Here is a 21,169-nt window from a genome sequence, read left to right as displayed (position 1 = left end):
AGGCATGATGACGTTGGCCCTACGTCATGCCGTTCGAACGCGTCGCGGCGGTCTCTGCAGCGCGAGGAGGAGAGCGGTTCATCAACAACACAACAGACTCACAGTCCCGCGAAACCCAGTCAAAATATGTTTAAAATCTAAATTTATATGATGAATGATGAACTACGGTGTTGTGATGGATAAAACCTTTCTGGACATGTAGGAAACGGAAGTGAATTGATTTTGTTTTTGGTAGTTTGTGAGCTGCAGTTCGTTAGCTGTCAACAGGTGAATCAGATCTGTGAAGTAAACAATGTCTTCCAGAGGTAAGATTACATGACCCATTAAATCACTTCACTGAGTATTAAGCACCTGAAATGGACCTGGACTGAGTTATTTTCTTTAAAAGACGGAAGATACTGTATAGAACAATATACAGTACAGCAGAGCACAATATCCAACACAGAATAATACAGTTTGAAATATACAGTGCCGTAAAGTGCACATTATATACCATACATCAGGGGTTTCAATCTTTTACATACCATGGACACCCCAATGTTACCAAACTAAAATTTAAAAGCCAGCTAGCCTATGTTTTCATGTGTAAATATCCAGTAAATAAATTATATTATAAATATGTCTGCAATATTATTAGGAAAATATTTAGTTCATTTTAATATTTGTTTTTCTACTCACTACTTTTATTATTTATTAAATTTATTATTTTAATTAATGCATTTATTTGAATAAAAATGTATTTTACAATTTTAAATAATTGTAATAAACATTTTCTTTCTTTATTTTTCAATTTTTTTTACACTTTTTTTCCCTAAATTTTTCACTGGACCCCCTAGCTCTCCCTTGCGGCCCCCAGTTTGAAAACTCCCGCTCTCAATGCTTTTAACAATGTACACACACACATGCAGGGTGGAGTGTGTCTAAATACGCATCCAGCAGTGATGAATGATGATTGTGTCTGCATCTCTCCATCAGCTCTGTGGCAGCAGCCGTATGTAAACGTCTTCAAACACATGAAGATAGAAGAATGGAAGAAAGTCAGCAAAGAGGGAGACGTCACCACATACATGGTAGGAGGTTTAATCCTTTCTAGTAAAACTATACTATGTTGTTGCTGCTTCTCATTAGCATTCAATGTTGTTTGTATGTATTTATCATGCTGTATTGTTTATTAGGACAAGAAGCTGAAATGTTCTGTGTTTCGGATCCGTGGCTCCGTTCCGGCCAGTAACTACATCCTGCTTCCCAAAACCAGCCGCCAGTCTCTGGGTCTCACTGGCCAGTTCCTGTACCTGCTGTTCAGACCCAGCCCAAGCAAACACTTCATCGTGCACCTGGACGTCACTGCTGAGGTGAAGAGTGTAGTTTTATATGCATAGCTATTTAATGATACAGACTTTCATGTGCATCTCTATGTTTTCAGCTTTAGCTTTTATTATCAATAACAAAACTGTCCTGTATATCACTATATCACTGTATATTCTTGCTTTGTTCATCATTTAGGAGGGTCAGGTGATCCGTGTGTCGTTCTCTAACATGTTCAAAGAGTTCAAGTCCACGGCGACATGGCTGCAGTTCCCTTTTCTGTGTGGAGCTGCACACTGTTCGGTGTATGAGAATACAGCCAGTGCTGCTAAACAAGGTAGACATTTGTTGATTTATTATCATCTCACACATGTTGGTTTTTATTATTATGATGTTTTCTACATACAGCAAGTGCTTTTTGTTGTTGTGATTACTGATTGATGACTTGTGCATTTCAGGTTTGGTGGGCCCAGCGCCGCCGAGCACAAGGTGGACGTGTTTGACGATGGACCTACATTACGTGCTCTCGGTTTATCTGAACCGAACACACAGTCACCTCAAGAGCATCAAACTCTGTGCCAATATGTCTGTTAAAAACATCATCACCAGTGACCTGCTGTTTGACCCTGGTACATTTTGACTTTGTTCCTTTTACAGTTGCAGATTGTGAATCGTAAAACATGTAATATCAGTCTTGTGAAGCGTCTTTGAGCTCTGGAACGGTGCTGTGTAAATAAAATGTATTATTATTTTCTTTCTAGATCTGTCATTCTCTGAGTTCAGGCAGTCTGGTGTGATGTTGCCAGATGGCACTGCCCCGATGCCCAGAGAAATGTGTTTCCCTGTACCCAAAGGACAGAGCTGGCACCACTTATATGATTACATTAGGTGAGTGCCACTACATTGGGAATGCACGTTTCCTGTTAAATGGACACCTTTTGAATAAGCTTTTAATATTAGTTTATTGTGCTTTTGTAATTTTTATTAGCTTTTTTATATTTCTATATAGCTTTGAATCATTTTTATTTTAGTTTTAGTCATTTTAATTATAAAAACTATTTATTTTTTAATAATTATTTCAATTACTGAAAATGATTTTTAATAGTTTTAGTTTTAGTTAACAATAACAACACTGTCATGTATACCTGGTTGATGTAAGTCTTCCGATCTACCCATGTATGTGTCCTTTCCGGCTCTTGTGTCCTTAGAAATCTATTACTACTTTTTCACTATTTAATAAGCATATTTTTCAAACACTTTTTTTCCCCACAACACACAAACACTTTTTCGCCACAACACCGCCCAAGTTCCATGTGCATATGTCTCATTTTAGTGGATTTTCAGAATAAGGTGTCTACATTTCTGATTAAAACAGAGTCCATGGGTGAGAATTGAAATTTGTGGAATTAGGCAGAATACTAATAGGAATATTGCCAAATTCTGATTGATATCAGAATATTGATGTGCATGTAAACATTGGCCAGTGATTCACATATTAATTGTTAATTGTTTCAAAATGTATATTGCAAAAATATAACATCTTGTGTGATTGACAGATTTCCCTCAGATGGAACAAAGTTACCATTTGATTCCATACAGAAAGGATCCAACAGTGCAGCTAAAAGTGAGTCTTACGCATGTAAACACACACAGTCGCACACAACAACGTACATTTTTATCTGATGAAACCGTGTGGTCACTCTGCAGAAGTCTCGACTGAAAAGAGCCCTCAAAGAGAAGAGAGTCGCATTGTAAGCCTCAGTAAACCTGTACAAGACCGAGTCTCCCTCATCCAGCAGATCACCACCCCAAAATCTGCACAAGTGTTTGTGTGTGAACTTCAGTTGACCTTCATTCAAATGCAGCTAATGTTGACACACACAGGCCCTAATGGCTTCTTTCTCTTCTTTCTCTCTGTGTAGAGCACTAATCAGCGTTCACTGATCCAGAAAAAGCAACTGCCTGAGCTGATTTATACACCCTCTGGAGGCTCAGAGAGCCCAGGGTCACCAGGTCAAAGTTCACAGGCAGGTGAAGAGGTCACAGTAGTGTGTGCTGATGATGCTGGAGTACACGTATATGCCCATTGCGAGGATGACGTCTATGCCCACATGACAGACAGTGAGGAGGAAATCACAGTAAGTACTGTAGATCCAAGATCGTTGAAATCTTAACAATGACAAGCTAAGAAGAAGACAACTGGGTCTTACTTTGAGTCAATATTAAATTAAAATTGACCTTCTTTTACTTTCATAATAAATTTGCACTTTCCTAAATGCATGTAATTATGGACATTTGCTTTTTAAAAGCATAAATACTGTGAATGAACCAATCTGAATGTGTCTTCTCAGGTCATTAATGCAGCATGTCCTCGACCTATCTCTCTGTCTTCTGACCAGCCAGTGAAGCTGCCACAGGTTAACCATGCATAAACACTTATTTATCCCCTGGACAACACAGACTAACAGAATATAAGTGTATGCTGATGAAAGGTTTACATGATAAAAGCCTGCACATTTATCTTCAGCATTTTTTGTGTGCTATGGTCATGTGGAGGGTTTCTGTATATATTTCAGAAGTTGTATCCTGACCCCATTCTGAAGCTAAACAGAATTATTGGCTTCGGAGGAGCTACAATGAGATGTGTGAGTGACACACACACACACACACACACACACACACACACACACACACACACACACACACACACACACACACAAAACATTGGGGTGTAAATGCAGTTACCGTAGAAACATGAAAAACATCTATGACCTGAATAAATCTACTAGAACATTCGGCAATGACCTAGATAACTGAGAGTCTTCAGACATATCCAAAATACAGTTCTTGAGTCTGTGAATGTGAAACCAAGGGACAGTGTACATTTTCCCTTGACATTTTTATGAAAATAATTTTCGTACCAAAATTATTAGAATGATTTAATGATGCATTTAATGATGATTTAATTAATGATCATATGGTATACTTTCATCTTGTCCCACTCTCAGGCTGTATGGAGCTCAGATGGGGAGGAAGTTGTGTATCCCTGTCATGCCATTATCATAAGCATGACCCTTTCCTCCGGACAACAGAGATTCTTCATCGGACACACAGATAAGGTCTTTCTCACTCACACACACTTAAATATTTTTTAATGATTTTACCATGGTTTAGTGGTGTTATGCATGACGTAAAGTCATATTACAATAGCAATATGATAAAAGATGTCTATGATTAATATTTTTTATATTTCTAACCTAATAAAAATTTAAAAAAAAAATGTAAAAAAAAAATACATTTAATTATTTAAAATATATGTATAAATGATTAATAATAATAATACATAATATTAGATTTTTATTATACATGATATTATATAGTAATATTAATATATAAATAAATAATAGATATTATATACAAAGAATATTTAAAAAATATGTTATTATTATAACTAATAGTCTAATGATTGTCACAGTTGTTGTGTGTGTGTCGTTTATTGTATAACATGGTTCATGCAATTCGTATTTAGAATTTGTTTTACAATAACGGTGATCATTTCATTGTGCATTTAAGCTACAGTTAGGTTTGCTGGCCTTAATTTTCCTATTGATGTGCACCTGTTGTTTGTCAGGTCTCAGCTCTGGCGTTAAATGCCAGTTCTACGGTGTTGGCATCAGCTCAGACGGGCTCAAATAGTCTGATTCGTCTCTGGAGCTACAGCGGAGGAGTGTGTCAAACCATCATTCCTACACACACACATGCTCTGAATCTGCTTAGGTACACCAAACACACATGTACAACACAGTAGAATGGCAGCTGGATTTCTCAAGGCCTGTCAGGTGATGTTGTTGTTGTTTTAGTTTCTCTCAGAGTGGAGGAGTGCTGTGTGGTGTAGGGAAAGACAGTCACAACAAAACTGTGAGTTTTTTGCATGTGAAGAACTATACTTTTTTTATTGTGAGTGTTTGTATTAATTGTTTGATTTGCTTGTAGACGGTGATCCTTTGGAACACACGGCGTGCGGCAGAAGGAAGTGTTGTTCCAGTTTTAGCTAAAGCACACACAGACGTGGACATCCAGATGATGAAGATAGCGTTCTTTGATGATACACGGTGCGCATACACACTTGTATTGTGATTATTTAATGTGGAGTGGGATTTTGTTGTACAATATGGTCAATATCATTAACGGGGTTACTAGCTAATGTTATTAACCTCAATTCTACCTTAGTTTTTAATCATATTGGCAGATTATAGGTGTGTATATTGTGTTTGTTTGTGCAGCATGGTGTCGTGTGGTTTAGGTAACGTGCGACTATGGCGTGTGCGTGGTGGTTCTCTACGTTCCTGTCCTGTGAATCTTGGACAGTATCACAGTCTGGAGTTTACTGACCTCGGATTTGAGCAGGGACACACTCAGGACCGTCCGGTGGATGAACGCACACTGTGAGTGCACAGAAAAATGTGACGTCATGACCAACAAACTATTTAAATAAGAGTAATTAATGTAGCTGTACAGACCTGCAGATATTAAAGGGTTAGTTCAGCCAAAAATATACTAATACTCACCCTCTACTAACTCTTTAATTATGTTATTTGAACTTGATCTCATCTTGAAGTGTTATTGTGATTGGAGCAGGTTTGTCAGCAGTAGGAGTGGTCACATCATGGAGATCGACTATGTTGCCATGGCGATAAAAAACATCAGGAGGCTCCTCCCAGCTCAAGAAAGCCACGCCCACCAAAGAGAAAAACAGACCTTTAGCTCAGGTGAAAATTTGTGTTTTTGATTATGACTCATATCATTCCTCATTACATCTCTACCTGTTTGTTTCTTGCCTCCCCAATTTTTTCGTCAGTATGTGTAAAAAAAGCCTTAAAAACGTAATAATATTCTGTTCTGTCAAAGGGCGTCTCTTTAGACCCCTCACTATTTGATTTGATTTGATTTCGAATTTGATTCAGGGAATTCAAAACTATTCTTAATTCATCTCAGGTACAAATAAAATTAAATTTAATATTTTAATTAATTCTTGTTAATTATTATTGATGCTCAGCATGTATAAAATATCAGCTACTAAACGCACAATTAGAAGGCCATTGGAGGACTGCTGCATGATTTCAGTAATATTCTGTTACATTATATTTTCTTTAAATGTTTGTTAACATAAAAAAAATATTGAAACAATTTATTATTATTTGATTAACAATTTAATAAAAAATAATCTTACTACTTTTATTTATTTGAATATATTTGTTTATTTATTTATTTAGTATTTGAATACTGACTGTACTATAAATGTGTTTACATTTATTATTTGAATATGTCTGTTAATTATTTATTGTTTGTTTGTTTGTTTGAATATATTGACTCTATTATAAATGTGTTTTCAGGTGCCGGTATTGCGGTGAACAGCATCAGTGTGTGTGCTGAGTTCTGTGTGACCGGTTCAGAAGATGGGTTCATGCGTCTGTGGCCTCTTGACTTCTCATCAGTTTTTTTAGAGGCGGGTCGGTACTCCCCTGTCAATCACTCTCACAACCAATTACCTTGCTTATAACTAACTAATGAATTACTAAGATTTTTGGTGTGTTTGTAGAGCACGAGGGTCCCGTCAGTTTGGTGTGTGTGTCCTCGGACGGCTCGAGAGTTCTAGCGGCAACAACCGCCGGGAATCTTGGGTACCTGGATGTTGGCAGCCGTGGTTACCGTACAATGATGAGGTCACACACAGGGAGTGTTTTGGGCTTCAGTGTGGACGGAGTTAGACGGCGTGTGACCACCGTGTCCAGAGACAGCACCGTACGGGTGTGGGACATGGACAGCATGCAACAGGTCATTTATGGGAATGTTTATCATTAAAGCATACATGCTTTTGCATACTGTTGGCCATGCATAAACATGCACCAGATATGCGCTGATATTACCATGACGTTAGGCCTGTCGCGATAGTCAATAAATCAATTAATCGCACGCTAAAAAAAATGAGCTCGATAATTTTTCCGGCCGCGATAATTCCATTTGCATGCTTGTTTGTTTTCCTCGTCTCTCTCTCTTGCTCTACCATGCTCTCTACCAAATAGACTGGATGACCACTCTCGGTTCCTTAGCGTATAGGAGGAGTGAACCCTCTTGTCAGTTGCATGGTCTTTGTGTGGGGTGGCGGCGCCGCGGCGCTTGTCAGTCACATGGTCTTTGTATGGGAAAGTGCCGGCGGGACTGCTTGCGGTGACTGCCGGGAGAGAGAGAAAAGACGCTAGTTGTGAGTTGGAGGGGAAAAAAAAGAAAAAGATGGAATTGGTTTCAAAGCCAAACGCGACAGCGAGCCCGATCTCATGAAAATGCGTATCTATACCACGAATGTTATTTCTCGTGCCATTTATACGCCAAAAATAGTTTTTGCATGCATATGATACGCACTTTATGGCGTGTAATATGCACGCACTCCTCACCCCTAATCCCAACCAAGTATTTTCAGTGTGTAGCATATACACGCAATAAAGCGCGTCTCCGTCTTCCCGACAGTAAATTACTCAATCACTCGGGCATTTGTTTAGTCGACAAAGTAACAGGAGGACAGTGCAAAATGCTGTGGTATCCTGTTGAGGCTTTTTTTTATTTGTTTACAAAGGTCCTAACCGGCAGTTTTGCCTGTTATGGAATGTATCACTATTTATGTCTGAGCCTAATGTTTAATATTTTTTGAAGTGCAATTTTGTTTACATCCATTTTATTTATTGTTTTTGGTATTTATTCAAGTGAATTTTTTTGTTAACAGACACTGAGAGTCCATTGCTTTTATTGTTTTTGGTTGTTTTGTTCATTTTTTGTGGATATTTAAAATGTTTTTCCGTTTTCAGTGTTTAATATTCTTAAGAAATAAAAGTTTATAGATCTTTGAAAAGGTGTACCTGCATTATTATGCCATTATCATTATATTAGATGAAAATGGTCTCAAACGACAATATTATCGTTTATCGCAATAATTTCTTGGACAATTTATCGTCCAGCAAAATTTGTTACCGTGACAGGCCTACATGACGTTAATATACTCTGCCTCTAATTCGTGTTTCAGCTCTATGATTTTGTCTCTGATGATGATGAAAGTCCCTGTTCAGTTGCATTCCATCCCAGCATGCCTCTCTTCACCTGTGGATCGAGCTCTGGAACCGTCAGAGTGTTTGATATTCAAACGTCGAGCTTAATCGCCCAGCACAGGTACATGCACACTCTCAAATACGCATTTGTCCTCTCAAGCACTCTAGTCTGTGTAATGTCTGTATCTCTACTGATGATGCAAAACTTTTATTCAGCAAGGATGCAGACGTTAAAAAGACATGTATAATATTACAAAATGATATAAAATTTCAAATAAATGCTGTTTTTGTACTTTAAATTCATCAATGAATCCAGAATATAAATATTAACACTCAAGACTCGAGTAATGATGCTGAAAATTCAGCTTTTCACACGTTTTTTTCTGTATTTTTGATTAAATAAATTCAGCCTTGGTTAGCAATGAGCATTAGAGACTCCTTTCAAAAAGATTTAAAAAAACTTACGACTCCAAACTTTTGAACTGTAGTGTATATTGTAGTAACATTATTATTTAAACTACAAAAAGCTCTTAAAAATTCCTCTTAAAAATGTATTGATTTGATTTGTGTGTGTGTGTTTTTAGGCAGCACATGGGATCAGTTGAGAGTGTGATATATTCTCCTGATGGTCAGTGTCTGTTTAGTGCTGGCGCTCTTGGATACTTGGTACTTTACAACTCTTCTCAAAATGACCATGATGTGGTCCGTGTTCTGGGTGAGTAAATGGTCGCATCATAAATGTATGATGACAGTTCCCATTAACAGCACATTCAGATGAACTACTCAGCTTTCTGTATTTATTTGTAGATATAGCCAAAGGACTATGTGGAAGCAGCATTCTGAATTATTTATATTTTGTCTAAGGTAATGCGGTTGCACGGGGTGTGGGTCGTGGCCCGGAGATTTTGGCCGTGAGTTCTGACAGCCGCTGTCTAGCGCTGGTCGGACCGACCGAACACATTGTCACAATCATGGAGGCACAGTCACTTAATGAGGTACATCAAGACCATAGTGTTTGTCAGAGCTGAGAGTTAGTACTTGCTTGACACATGTAAGAGCATTTGGATCACAATTTCTGATACCATTCTACCTCTCTCACAGTTTCTGAGAAAAATTCAAATAAATCAGTAAATAACAATGAATAAATGTAAAAAAAAACTTTTCAATCATTATTTTTGTGCTGAGCTCTTTTGCATCTTGGACATAATCAATGTGTTTTTTTTTTTTCCTTAATTTTATTATTTCAAACAATGATTTATGTTGTTTTAGTTTTTATATACTATTATATAATTTATTAATATTTTGAATTAGCTTTTTAGTCATCATTTTAATTTTGGTTTTAATATTTTCATGTGCTTTTGTCAGTTTTATTCGTAATATTTTACTTAACATGGATATATAATTTTATTTAACATGGAAGTTTTTGAAGTTTTAATAATTGTATTACTTAAACTTATTTATTTCAGTTAGTTGCCATTGCCATTTTGCAACATTCCTATTTTAAAAAATCTAATATTTATATTTTATTAATTTTATTTCTGTCAACGAAAGCTATTCTTGGTAACACTTTAGTTTAGGGTCCAATTCTCACTAACTACTTGCTTATTAACATGCATATTACTAGGATATTGGCTGTTTATAAGTACTTATAAAGCACATATTAATGCCTTATTCTGAATGACCATATTCTACATCCCTAATCCTAGCCAACCTAAACTTAATAACTACCTAACTAACTATTAATAAGCAGTAATTAGGAGTTTATTGAGGCAAAAGTCGTTGTTAATAGTTAGGTAATAGTGAGATTTGGACCCTAAAAGAAAGTTTGACCCCATTCTTAATAGTTTATTAACAATTTATGACATGTATGAGATGCTAAATAACATTTGCTTCTGTGTGTGTCAGTTACTTCGGGTTGATGTGAGCATTCTGGATGTTGAGAGCTCAACGCTGGACTCTGCCCTGAATGTGTGTTTCTCCCCCACGTCACTGTCACACCTGCTCGTCACCACCTCAGCCAATAAGATCCTCTGGATTGACACACACACAGGACAACTTCTAAGACAGGTGAAAGACTGAAGGCCGAACACTTTCTGAGAACATTAAGTTTCACATATTGGAATCATTATTAATGTAATTACAGGTGTCTGAGGTGCATAAGCATCAGTGTGTGTCTCTGGCTGTCAGCGAAGATGGCCGTTATTTGCTGACGGCCGGTCAGAACTCTCTGAAGGTTTGGGACTATGACATGCACCTGGATGTCAATTCACAGGTATGTTTGTTTGAACACTGGATTTGATGAAGTGCAGAGTACATAATGAGATCAAGAATGTGTTTGTTTCTCCTTCAGGTGTTCATCGGTCACTCTGAGCCCATCAGACAGGTGAGGTTCACGCCTGATCAGATGGGCGTGGTCACCGCAGGCGACGCCCTCTTCTTCTGGGACTTCCTGGCACCCCCACAAGAGATGTCACACTGCAGGTCAGACCTGCGTTTTCCATAATACTGTACATGGTTTCAATCTCCTCTTTATTATTTGTTTGTAACTAGGATTTTTTTAAACTGTTGAAATCTTTCTCTCTTCCAACCAGGTCTCTAGCTATAGAGGTCTCCCCTCATAAATCAGGTACGATAAGCTAAATATTAACTTTGTCTCTTGTTATTGGAAGATTATGAATTTTTAGGTCAATCTTACAAATCACCTGAAAACAAATAAATATGATAATTTGCATTAAGAATATAAAGCCTGTTTATATGACCTTCAAAAATGATTTTGCATTTTAACAATTAAGCACATTTATTTATTGTTTTCTTTACTGTTTTGTTTTTGTTCATTTTATCTTGTAATTGATCCTGAAGCATTTATTTTTAACATTCTTTAAGTACCATTTTTTCTTTGCAATTGTATCTAAAAAATGTTAATAGATTATTTTTAATTATTTCAATATGTTTAGACAGATTAAGGTATAAATATATATGAAGACTTCAGATGCAAAAGCTGCTAAATGCTCTCCGCATGTAGTATACGTTCATCAAATACTTTTGCTTCAAACCCGCTATATCCTAGCCTCAGGCTATTCATAAATACCGGTTCGTTGGCACTTGGCAGGCACTTCTAAACGGCACTTCCCTTTTTCCAGCAAAAGCCTCTGTTCACAGAACCAATCAGAAGATGCGAATGGAATCATATGATTTCAAGATGAATTTGTTGCCTTGGCTTTTGGCTTGCTTAGTTGGGGACATTTAATATTCAACAATATTACTGATCTGCCTTACTTAAGGTGGACGATGATGCAATTTTCTTCTAGAAACAAACTTTGTTGTATTATTTTCATGTTAGCACTGTGAAGCTGCTTTGATACAATCTGTATTGTAAAAAGCGCTATATAAATAAAGGTGACTTGACATGAATGACGGCGTGCGTATGAGCCAGCTTTCAATTGTCGAGCTGCAAGTTTTTATCCCGTTTAAAGAGATTTTTGACTAAACACTAATCGATGGAGGAGTATGATGAAATGGATGAACCTGTGGTAGTTTCAGTCTATGGCAAAAACCCGTGTCGTCAACCTCATAATTCTGCCCGCTAAGGTTAAAGAAAATCGTTACAGTGGCAATGACAGGATTTCGAGAGTAGCATGTAAACACAACAGTAACAATAAACAAGTCTTTAACCAAAAACCTATAAATAATGTTGCCAGAAAATAAAAGAGCAGAAGAAGAGCCCTATGAGCGAGATGCTAGAGATGTAGGAACTCTCCAAGCATGTATACACAGTTTCAGATCAAAAACATCTATTCTAAGACTCCGCTTTAGTCTCTTGGTTTCAACTATGCAGAAATGAGGCAAAGCGTTGTGGTTTCACCACCTCAGCAGCAGAAAGAGCCAAAAAAAATCAGCATGTCTAACCCTATGCAAATACAGCTGTACCTTAATTCTAAGAAATTTAATATTAGACATATAACACACTTTGCAGAAGACGGAAATTGAGAATCAGCCACAAAATATAAACATGTACATTTTCAGAGTAGAGGTGAACTAAATGTCTGGTCTGAATAGAACATGTAAATATGAGTATATGATATTAAAATATACAATAGACAAAAAGCATTAAATGGATTAATTCAAGAATAATATGTTTGAAAGAATGACTCATAGAAGCAACCATAAAATAAAAATACTGTTCTTATACATCATACACCATGTATGATGATGATCTTTAATGAGCTCCTCTTGTTCAGCTCACAGTTGGGTGGAGCTAAATGGAGCTGAGCTGTCCCATGAGAGTCCTCGAGAGGCATTATTTCAGCCGTCTTCACCGCCTGCTGTGAAGGACAGGGAAGGTATGTGTTCATGAGCATTTGAACCTCATTCATGTGTCAGTGTTTTATCTCAGACACTTTCTCCTCTAGGTTTCCTGTGCGATTCTGCTGAACTGCACCTCAGTCCCACAACAGGACACACACACTCCCCTAAACACACCTCCTTCCTGAGAGTGACCGAATGGGTGACGAATGAGGACACGCCCACTATCCCAGCCAACCAATCAAGGACGGAGAAAATTCGAGATGGTCACACGGAAATCCGTCCAGACTGTTATAAACACTTCACTCCACGCTTTAAGACTCCTGTGCTAGATCAGGTGTATATTTTTTTTATCAATTATTCATTAATATGTTAATCTCGAAAGTGAATTGAGCATTATTAACATTTAAACCAGAACACAATTCAAACTCTTTTGTATACTGTGTCTTTCTCTAATCCACAACAATCATTCGCTTTTTAGACCGTAGTAGCTCCGCCCTCAGGACAGGCGGGCCTGAGTCTAAAGGCTGTGATTGGCTATAATGGCAATGGACGTAACAATATGGTCTGGAATCCAGACACGGGTAAATACTATCTAAGTATAAATGTCCATCACATAAAATGCATGTGCACGTTTTGTGGTGGTGCTTATGTGTGTCCTTTCTCAGCATGTATGTGTACACAACTGTTATTTAGCTTCATCTTGTGTGTTTGCAGGTTTATTTGTGTACTCCTGTGGGTGTGTCGTCGTCGTTGAGGATCTTCACACAGGCTCACAGAGACAGTGGTTCGGTCACACAGAGGAGATCTCAACGCTTGCTGTTACCCATGATGCACAGGTACCACACAGGCATGACCAGTTGGTGATGCTTTACTGATGATTGTTAGCAAACATTATGAGCTTCAGAGTGAAAACTCTGTCTAATTTGCTCGGCAGACGGTTGCATCTGCATCAGGGGGCGGAGCTTCACACAGCAGCCTCATTTGCATATGGAACGGTTCAGATGGTTCCTGTAGAAACCGCCTCTCCTATCACAAGGGGGCAGTGCAGAGCCTTACGTTTTCCAGGGATGACATGTACCTCCTCTCAGTGGGTCAGTGTTTAATATTTTTCATTATGGGGTCATGTTTTTCCCACTCAGCACATGTGCTCCTAATTTGAAAAATGTAGAAGTGCATAAAGAACTTTAGGGGTGCAAAGAAAAATTATGATATAATTTGTTTTTCCATACTTGAGGGATACAAGGAGACATTTACTAGCAAAATTATTTTATTTATTTGAATACAAAAAGTCCACTTGTTTGCTTCAAACTATTTATTTAATATTTTTGGAATTGTTTGGGTTTAAAATATTAAATTAAATGCCAGATACAGTTTATTGTGTAACTAAAATAGCAAGAATAACCAGAAAAAAATATTATTGCATAAAATATGCATTCTTATATGCACCATCTAAACCAATTTACAGTATAAACATCGTCAAAAATCTTAATCATTCTGCGCTATTCATTGATTGCGAACTGTGAACTGCAGCACTTACATTTATTTAATGAAATCATAGCATTTCTGTTTTCCGAACCCAAATTTAAGACCTCTTAAAATTATAATAAAGACTTCTGTTAAACCATTCAAGATGTTTAAGTCTTTTTAATTTTGGAAAGAAAAAAAATCTGAACAGATGACTTTCTAAGGACCCAGGGGACCTACTTTTTATTCACACTCATGCTTCTAAATATATTTTAAAGTTTTCATACATCTATTTTTAGTAAGTGAAATGCTCGCACTGTTGAGCCCTGTTAAAAACATTATGCATTAATGCACTTACATTGGAAGTCTTTAGTAACAGTCGACAGCATATTATATACTGGGACAAAACAAATCCTGGTTACTGTAGTTACGTTATTTATTTATTAAATTGTAAATTAATTTGAAAGGAATTTTAGAAAGGAAAAACATGTCTAAAAAGTTTCAAATAAAACGAAAATCTAGAACCACATTTAATTCCTTTCAAATCAATTGAGGTTCTTCAGTACAGACAGATTATAAATCTTGTCTTTTATGATGAATCATTTGTAATGATGTGTTTTAATATGCTCTTAGGTGATTTTTCGGAGCCGGTGGTGGCGCTGTGGAGCACTCGATCATTTGAGCTGCTCTGTACCGTTCAGATATCCGTCCCGCTGCATGATGCTTCTTTCTGCCCGTTTACTGCTAATGAGCTGACGCTCGTCGGCAGCAGTGCTGTTGTTTTCACTCACATTCAATCACGCGATAACGGCACTGAACTTCAGGTATGTACTGGCACTGTATGCATGAAAAAAATCCTTCCACATACACCATTGCAAAGAAGTAAGTTGGTAAAAAGCTTTCCTCCTCCTGAAGGTGCAGAAAGTTGGCTTACCGGATGCAGTAGGGCAGGCAGAGGTGACTTCACTGTGCTATAACACACACCATATCTTGTACACGGGCACAAACAGCGGCCACGTGTGTGTGTGGGACTGTAACACACAGCGCTGCTTTGTGACCTGGGAAGCAGATGGTGGAGAGATAGGTGTGTGTGAGGAATGTTGATCGCATTTGGGTCGTTGGGAAACGGGAAGGGATCATAAATAAGTGTTTTTGTGTGCATTTGTGTAGGTGTGGTAGTTTGCCGTGGGAATAAGCTGGTCACAGGAAGTAACACCAAAAAATTGAGACTGTGGTCTGTAGCTTCAGTCCAGAAACTCAGTAACCCAAATAACAAGAGCAGCGCAGGACAGGATGATGGGTAAACATGCAAACACTCACTTTATCTCCTTCAACAATGCTTTAGGTTCTCTCTGTATATACACACTTCTGTTTGGTTTGGGGTCGATAAGATTTAAAGAATAATAATATTAATAATAATGGTTTTAAATTAAGATTCATCAAGGCTGCGTTTATTTGGTAAAAAATAGCAATATTGTGAAATATTATTACAATTTAAAATAGCTGATAATGTTATGTTAAAATGTAATGTAAAACTATTCATTTATTTAAAATAAATCTTACTGACCCCAAATATTTAAATGGTAATTTATTTTACACATAGAAACCCTTTCCACCTTTGTAGAAAAAAATGTAAATGTAATTGTGAGGTGCACAATTACAAAAAGTCACATTGTGTGAAAGTCACAATTGTGAGATTTAATATCTCAATCATGAGAAATAAAGTTGCAATGTAAAAATTCAAAGTCAAAATAGTGTCACATTGTGAAATATAGTCATGATGATTATGAGAAATACATTTTGTTAGATATTTTGTCCTAATACCCATTGAAAAAATTTCACTTTCACTTTTTTAAAAACAATTATAACGAGCTTCGCTTGTTTTGAACCCCCGGAAGAGCTCAGGTGCAGCTGGAACAAGAGCTGCTGTTGGATGGGACAGTGGTCAGTGCAGCGTTTGATGATGCCATGGACATGGGGATCGTGGGAACGACAGCGGGAACCCTGTGGTATATCAACTGGGCCGACAGCACCAGTATACGTCTGATCAGCGGGCATAAGAGCAAGGTACATTTTATCCCTGCCAATCTGATTAGACCTACTTTTAGCTGTTAAGTTCATCCATAGCAAAACCTTCCAGAAACAGAAAGTTGAAATGAATCCGAATCGATTCTAAAAGCAGCTTCTTCTCCTCAAACTCCCCCAGGTGAACGGAGTGGTTTGTAGTCCAGATGAGAAGCATTTCGTCACGTGTGGGCAGGACGGCAGTGTGAGAGTGTGGGCGCTGCAGAGCCACGAGCTGCTGGTGCAGTTTCAGGTGCTGAACCAGGTGAGGATAAACACACTAGCCACGTTTCCATTACCCTTCAAATTGCGCAGATTGAAATTGCGAATTGAAAATACGCCCAGTGGAAACACGTCAATTTCGAAAAAACTCCCGTTTAGTTTTTACACTCACATGAGGAGGTTTTTCAGGCAATTCGAAAAATAAATATTTCCCAAAACTGCAATGGAAACAGTTTTTGCGCATTTACAGGTCACCTGACGTAGATGACGCGGTATGTTTGGACTGAATACGAGACAGAGCTCTTTATTAAATTCAGAAAAGACAGAAGAATTACAGGAGTAATGGATTCTAAACCTCAAAGAAATGCCATAATCAAGACCTCATGAGGGAGAAACACCCAGAAACACCTCATATGTGCCACTCACAAGTATAAGGGTCTTTCCTTACCATTAATGATTGGATAACACACATATACGTCTCTTTTGATTAATAATAATGGCCAGTGCAGTGGCTGGGATACATAAACCTACCAATGTCTGTTGCTATGATTTTTGGAATGACTTATCGTGAGAAGTTTTAGTCGCATAACATCGGTTAATGGAAACACCGTCATTTCGTCGACATTTAGAAAAAATCGCAAGAGTTTTGCGCAAATCTGTAATGGAAACGCGCCTGCTGGCTGATGCTGTATGTGTGCAGGACGACACACTATAAAATGAATTCACAAAACACTGATGAACTCCATGTTAGATGCATTGTGTCTGGGATGACAACAGTTCTTCAAAGTAGCCAATCATTATTCTTTTTTTAATGCCATCCTAGATTTTTTTAAAGGCTTTCCAACCTACTTTTGTGCACTTCATACTTGAATAATGTATCCACCTCAAACAAGATTTTAATGCAAGTTTTATTCAGATTTTGGTGCTTCCATCCAGCGTTCTTTAATGCGATAATCCAAAATTTGCATAAGTCGTCTCGTAACCTTCTACTTTGATGTATAGTATTGTTCAAAAGTTTGGGGTCAGTACAAAAAAATTATACTTTTATTCAGCAAGGATGCATTAAATTGATCAAAAGTGTCAGTAAAGGCATTTATAATGTTACAAAAGATTTCTATTTCAAAAAAATGCTGTTCTTCTATTCATCAAAGAATCCTGAAAAAATGTATCATGATTTCTAGAAAAATATAAAGCAGCAAAACGTTTTTTCTCAAGAAACAAAGAAATGTTTCTTGAGCAGCAAATCGTCATATAATGATTTGTGAAGGATCATGTGACACTGAAGACTGGAGTAATGATGCTGAAAATTCAGCTTTGATCACTGGATATAAATTACAACTTATTAAATATTCAAGTAGAAAGCAGTTATTTTAAATTGTAATATTATCTCACAATATTATTGATTTTACTGTATTTTTGATCAAATAAATGTAGCCTTGGTGAGCAGAAGAGACTTCTTTTCTAAATTTTAACCGGTAGTGAAACACTGCTAATGATCTTTCTCTTATCTCCTGTCAAACTCAAGTTCTCTGCTTTTTCATTGCAGTTATTGTTTAATTGTGTGTTTGAATGTGGTGATTTCTCTGTATTGCAGAGCTGTGAGTGTGTGTGCTGGACTCCTCCGAGGGGGGTGTATGAGCCGAGCGGCCACACGTGTGTTGCAGGCGGTTACAGTGATGGCACTGTGAGGATCTTCTCTCTGGAGTCAGCCGAAATGGCGCTGAAACTACAACCTCAGCCTGTGTCTGTGTGTGCGTTGCAGTACTCGCACTATGGTGAGAGAGTGTGTGTGAGACTCAGTGTCCTGTGTCTGGTCGTGTTTGTGTGTTTATGTTCACTATATGCATGTGTGTGTGTGTAGGTCATGTGTTGTTGTCCGCTGGTCGTGATGGTCTCATTACCGTCAGCAGTCCTGCCACTGGAGTCACTGTACGCACCATCAGTGACCACAAGGGGGCGCACATCACTACAGTGCAGTGCACCAGCAAACAGGTTTGTGTGTGTATGCCTGTTTTGCAAGGCAAATGACTCAACATTATGATGTGGAATTGTGGGCCATACCCAAAAGGTATTTGAGGACTTAAGTCACACAAAAAAAGAAGTGCATGAATTTTATTCAAAGACATTAAGACCTCAAACGTGAAGAAGAAAAGTGAACATTAGCGAAGAGAAAAGATCCTGCAGCATTTGAGACACAGAGATACACATATATCCAATGACGTTGTTACAATTAAGTGTTACTTAAGGGTCCAAATACTTACAGGGTCATTGAATGACTTGCTGAGTAGAGCTGCAATCAGAATTAAACCGAAATCACATTGTCTAATTGCAAAGGCTGTGATTTAATCAAATAAATATATGCTCTGTGTGTTTCAAGTGAAGTGGTATAACGTTTGAAAAGGAATAAATGAAAACAGCCATAAATATGAGTATTGTAGAGTTGTACTGAAAAATAAAATAATAATTATATTATTATTATTATTATTATAGTATTATTTTTAAATACTAGTTTTTATTTTATTTTATAATTATATTATTATTATTATTATAGTATTATTTTTAAATACTAGTTTTTATTTTATTTTACTGTGAAATATTACAATAGTAAAATGTCTTGTTTTGTTTAATATTTTCTGAATAAAAAGAATGTTATTTGTTATTTATTTGTCAATGTTAATTATTGTTATTGTAATAATAATGATAATAATAATAATTATTATTATTATTATAACAACAATAACAATAATTATTATTTTTATAATTATTTTTATTTAAAAAAAGAAATTCAACTATATATATATATATATATATATATATATATATATATATATATATATATATATAATAACAATAATAAAATACATATTTGTTTTTAGTTATTTTTATTTAGTATTTTTTGTATTTATTTTTATTTTAGTATTATTATTGCTACTATTATTATATTTTAATAATAATTATTATTATTATTATTATAGTCATATTAATATATAATCACAATTTTGGGCTAAATTGTGCAGCCCTAAAAACAAGCCCAGCAATTTTGTAGCTTTTTTAAAATCACATTTTAAATTGCAATCACAATTTTTATCAGAAAAATCACAATTGTATTTTTTACCCAAATCGTGCAGCTCTACTTCTGAGTGATTTAATGTGTGTGTGTGTGTGTGTGCGCGCGTGCTGATATAAACGTCTTCTAGTATAAGGAGTTTGGTCTGGAAGGAAATGAGCTCTGGTTGGCCGTGAGCTCAGACAGGCGTGTCAGCATCTGGGCTGCTGATTGGACGAAGGATAAATGCGAGCTGCTTGATTGGCTGACATTCCCAGCACCCGCCCCACCAGAGGTGATTGACACACTGAATATTCATGAGTATTAAGCCAATAAATATGCCCTGACCGTGTTCATATATTATACATTTACACTTTGTCTTATTGAGCTGCTCTGATCATTCAAAGGTTACTAATGTAGTTGAAAAGTCTTGAGAAGTAACATTTGGTCCAACTTTGTCTTTTAAATCAGGATGTACTTTTATTACCTCCCAGTCTGGCAGCGTTCAGCCCCAGTGAGAGAGGAGTGGTGGTTTACACCGGCTACGCTGTGGAAAAAGAGATCATCTTTTACTGTCTTTACAAAAAACAGGTACTCACACACTAATGGACTGATGAACACATGACCGTACACCTCAGTTGTCTCTCCACACTGGCCAATTGAAGTCATCCTGAGAGATTGTGAGATAATGACGCATTGGTGTCTTGTTTTCTAGGTTTTGAGGACGATCTCTCTGGCCGACTGGGCTCTGTGTCTCAGTCTGTGTTCAACTGGAAGGCTGCTCGCTGTTGGATCAAACCGTCAGTGTTTACTCACGACATAAAAGCAAAGTCTTTGAGAGTCATACAGTCATCTAACAGCGATGCCTTGTGTTTCAGAGCGCGTCCTGAAGCTGATTCATTCCTCCAGCGGCCGGTTTCAGGATTTCCCGTCTCACAGTGACTCGGTTCACGTGTGCAGCTTCAGCTGGTCTGGGTCTCAGCTCTTCACTGCTGCTCATAATGAGCTCTTACTGTGGGCTGTACACGGCTTATAATGTCAGGAGAACACTAATGCTACTGCTCATCCGCAGGGTTTAAGAGTTTGGATTGCAGTAGTTACTCCAATTTCAGATTTTACACTTTTGTTCAGTAGAAATGTTGCATTGCAGAGCAAACATGGCAGTTTCCTATCCAGTTAGCATGAGTTGAACTTTTATTAATTAGCAGGTTTTGTAGTCTTTTAATTTATTTTTAATATTTTTTTGAATATTTAAAAAAACTTTGTACTTTACTGATACTTTTTACTCTGTTTTGCTAGTAAGAAATACCCTGAAATTGTCATGCACTTTGATAAATAAAATTAATTAAAAAATCTGAAGTACTCGTGTCTGCATTAAATAAAGCCATTGGCACACAGTTACAGCAAAACAACCTTATTTTTACACTTACAAAATAACTTTCATTAATATGTCCTTAACAAACATATAATGCAACAGACCTTTGGCTCATGTAAATTCAATAAGATAAGAATATAATATAGCTTGTTTTTGAAACGTTTAAAGAACATTTCATATAAAATATTAGTTTTTAATATAATGCAGTATTATGTGAATAATGTTTTAATGGAATTATAAAGTATTTCCCCATAAATTACTACCAATACAGGCCAATATATCCAAGATATT

General features: G+C 36.9%; 1 protein-coding gene across 1 annotated transcript; it reads left to right on the top strand.

Annotated features, from left to right (window-relative positions):
- Positions 1-49: 49 nt before the first annotated feature.
- wdr90 (WD repeat domain 90) lies at positions 50-20,860 on the top strand. Its single transcript, XM_079863007.1, has 42 exons — positions 50-305; positions 976-1,070; positions 1,176-1,352; positions 1,504-1,642; positions 1,764-1,934; positions 2,067-2,193; positions 2,862-2,929; positions 3,013-3,134; positions 3,228-3,443; positions 3,657-3,722; positions 3,882-3,950; positions 4,314-4,424; positions 4,937-5,082; positions 5,166-5,223; positions 5,299-5,417; positions 5,589-5,750; positions 5,944-6,074; positions 6,699-6,815; positions 6,905-7,140; positions 8,381-8,523; positions 8,987-9,117; positions 9,267-9,397; positions 10,308-10,469; positions 10,546-10,674; positions 10,753-10,883; positions 10,994-11,028; positions 12,641-12,742; positions 12,812-13,041; positions 13,186-13,288; positions 13,422-13,543; positions 13,642-13,798; positions 14,805-14,995; positions 15,087-15,255; positions 15,342-15,471; positions 16,070-16,238; positions 16,378-16,500; positions 18,052-18,232; positions 18,319-18,449; positions 19,655-19,798; positions 19,975-20,094; positions 20,219-20,303; positions 20,382-20,860. The coding sequence occupies exons 1-42, from the start codon at positions 293-295 to the stop codon at positions 20,537-20,539; spliced, it is 5,520 nt and encodes a 1,839-aa protein (XP_079719133.1). The 5' UTR covers positions 50-292; the 3' UTR covers positions 20,540-20,860.
- The last annotated feature ends 309 nt before the right edge of the window (positions 20,861-21,169 follow it).

Source organism: Squalius cephalus (assembly GCF_949319135.1).
Source record: "Squalius cephalus genome assembly, chromosome: 25".
NCBI classification, from domain to species: Eukaryota; Metazoa; Chordata; class Actinopteri; order Cypriniformes; family Leuciscidae; genus Squalius; species Squalius cephalus.
This window is presented reverse-complemented; position numbering and strand designations above follow the sequence as displayed.